Consider the following 3,170-nt stretch of genomic DNA (forward strand, 5'->3'; position numbering starts at 1 on the left):
TTAACATCTTGACCTGGTTCTTATTTCTCTATTTTTTAAGAAAATCTGGTTCTTCTCTTACCCGTATCAAATAGAACATGCTTAGACAAATCTTCTTCATGGAAAACTTGTTTTAATTAGATTTGGAAAATCATATGATTTTATAAAATCATGTGTTATTTCTCAAATCTATCGTCAATCCTATTTCCAATAAGACCAAGTGACAATTGAATACAATTTTTTCTATAATTTTTGTATCTGTAATAGTGTAAAAAGAAAACCTAATTTCAAAAAGTTGTTTAAGAATTAAAAGTACTTAAATTTACGACAAAAAAGGAGTTATTTACATTTTTTATATTCAAAATGAATATATTTTTTTCTAAAAAAAAACTCATGACTAATCTTAATCCGTGGGACGTTTGTAGATATTTTGACCTCCTAAACTTTTTTAATAAAAAATATTTTAGTCCCTTAAAGTTTTCTAACTCAACCTATATGGATAGAACAAAACCATGTGATGGGACTAAATTCACAAGTTTTACTCAAATGTTGGCTATTTGTAGGAAAATTCAAACAATGTAATAGTGTTAACGTTCAAAATATATTTAATAACACAAACAAAAACTTCAGAGGAAAATGACACATTTACAATACTAAAAGCGTAATTGTATCTAAAATTCAATTAGAGTTAAAATTTGTTATCATAATTCCCTTCTTCATTTATAAGAAGTTATTTCAAAAGTAAAGTTACTTCACTCTTTATAACAACTACTAGATTTATAGAAGATAAAAAAGTAGAAATTTTAGAATAGCTTGATTCATTTTAGAGAGAGAGAGGGTTATTGCCACGTGTAAGACCTAGGGTTATGTGTTGTAATGTATGGAAGTGTTGGAAGGATATTGTATAGAACCTTGATAAACTTGCCGCCATGCAATTAGGCAAAAACTTGCAGCTATGTATTTGGAAAAGAATAATGCATTGTTTTCACAATATGCATGCCTTTTGTTGCTTAATTTGATTCACATTCCTTCTTTCCGCACGTATTCTTTTTCCACCATTCTTTTATATTCACATCTCCTAATCACATATCATCATCACCTTGCTTAACCCCTTCACACACAAATTATTAACATGGCGTTTCATCCTCAAACCATCTTTCCGATCACTTTCCTTCTTGCAATACTTTTATCAGGTAACAATGGCCACCACACTCATTTTTTTTTCATATATTCATGCCAAAAATTTTCTCTAGCCCTCTTGCTATAGCCCATACAATACTTTTTGCAAAGTTTTTAGGATAATAAAAAAGTTAGAGATTGATGAATATGTTTCGTTCATTTTCTTAATATTCCACTTTTTTTTTTTCATCTTTTTTATCTCTTTTCTTCGTATGTTTCTTCAACTTTGTTCTCCTCCAAAATGGGAAAAAGAGGCATACAAGAATAATACTTTATTTTGATTGATGAAAGTACATAAGGGATTCTTTACCACCATCAACGTTTACAATAAATACAACATCTCATTATAATAAATATAATTACATTTACAAAAAAAAAAAGTTATATATATATATTCTACTTCTAATTAATTAATGATATAAAATCTTACACAAAAATTTAAACTCTGCAATATGTTGTAAATTTTTAGTTTGGTGCAATCAAGTTAATATTTAGTAGTTTTTGTATGTATTTTTTTCATGGAAAAACACAAACATTTTGTTTTTGAAACAATCTTTTTCTTATATATGTATATATATATATATATATATATATATATATATATATATATATATATATATATATATATATGAAACCTTGAAACTCGTGTTCCTTGGATCACCAGGGCAAAAACCATGCGAGAGCGCCAGAGTTTTCACCATCGTCAACTATTGCAAGGAGACACTGTGGCCGGCGGTGACGCCGGGAGAAAACTTCAACGGCGGCGGTTTCGTCCTCAAACCGGGCCAATCCGCGGTATTCACGGCCCCGGTCAGTTGGAGCGGCCGCATTTGGGCTCGAACCGGTTGCAAATTCGACCAGAACGGAAACGGCCAGTGCCAAACCGGTTCATGCGGCACCACGCTGAAATGTTCGGCCTCGGGAAAAACGCCCGCTTCACTGGCGGAATTCACACTCGCTCAACCCGACTTCTACGACGTTAGCCTGGTGGACGGCTTCAACGTCCCCATCTCCATTAGGCCCATTAACGGAAAGGGAAACTGCTCTTCCGCGGGGTGCGACTCCGACCTCAGAGCTACTTGCCCTAACGAACTGTCCGTTAAGGCTAACGGGAAGACGATTGGGTGCCGTAGCGCGTGTGACGTGTTTAACACGGACGAGTATTGCTGCAGAGGGAACTATGGGAACCCCTCCACTTGCAAACCCACCTTTTATTCCAAGAAGTTTAAGGAAGCTTGTCCCACTTCTTACAGTTATGCGTACGATGATCCAACCAGCATCTTCACTTGTTCTGGAACTGATTATGTCATCGCCTTCTGCTCTTCCAGGAAACGACAGGTATGCACGTACCATAACAACAAGCTTCACTGCAGTGGATCACAAGGGTTGAAATCCTTGATTGGAAGGTGGTGCATCCTAATTATAACTCTGTTTTCGGTTCTTAGTTTATGGAATCGATTCTAGTCCAAACCATCATCAAAGTTCATTAATCCCACTAAGAGCTCCATTAATGCATTTGATGAGTTTCTGTAAATGAAACAGTTTTTTAATTATTATTTTTTTTTTCTCTTTTAGGATGATAATTACGTATACCCCGTGTACGTGTTTATTCTACTGTATATGGGAAGGTGTTATTTTAATAATTTTATTTCACTCATATCCCTTTCCTTTGATTCAAGGAAAGGAAAACGATGATGTGCACTTGAGGTTATTCTTTTCTGTCAACACATTTCATGCTAGTAATAATATAGTATTTCTTTTTTTTTTTTTTGTTAGAACATTGGAACATTATTTGGGCCAACATATTACGTTAATGGGTCTTTTCTTACCGTGTCACATTATTACTAATTGCACCCGCATACTGAGAAATTATGAAGGTGCAGGAAGAAAAAGTCAACTAAATTAATGAACTTATGTAATTTTCTTAAATTAAAACTTTCAATAATTTGGAAACACTTGGTATGCTACAATGAAATTCCAAACTTAGGAAAACAATTATTTAATAAGTACTA

At 33.7% G+C, this 3,170-nt stretch overlaps 1 protein-coding gene across 1 annotated transcript; it reads left to right on the top strand.

Annotated features, from left to right (window-relative positions):
- The first annotated feature begins 955 nt into the window (after nucleotides 1-955).
- Nucleotides 956-2,801, top strand: LOC106764365 (pathogenesis-related protein 5). The gene is made up of 2 exons (XM_014648650.2): nucleotides 956-1,172; nucleotides 1,823-2,801. The coding sequence occupies exons 1-2, from the start codon at nucleotides 1,112-1,114 to the stop codon at nucleotides 2,620-2,622; spliced, it is 861 nt and encodes a 286-aa protein (XP_014504136.1). The 5' UTR covers nucleotides 956-1,111; the 3' UTR covers nucleotides 2,623-2,801.
- The last annotated feature ends 369 nt before the right edge of the window (nucleotides 2,802-3,170 follow it).

This window comes from Vigna radiata, chromosome 6 (assembly GCF_000741045.1).
Source record: "Vigna radiata var. radiata cultivar VC1973A chromosome 6, Vradiata_ver6, whole genome shotgun sequence".
Taxonomy (NCBI): Eukaryota; Viridiplantae; Streptophyta; class Magnoliopsida; order Fabales; family Fabaceae; genus Vigna; species Vigna radiata.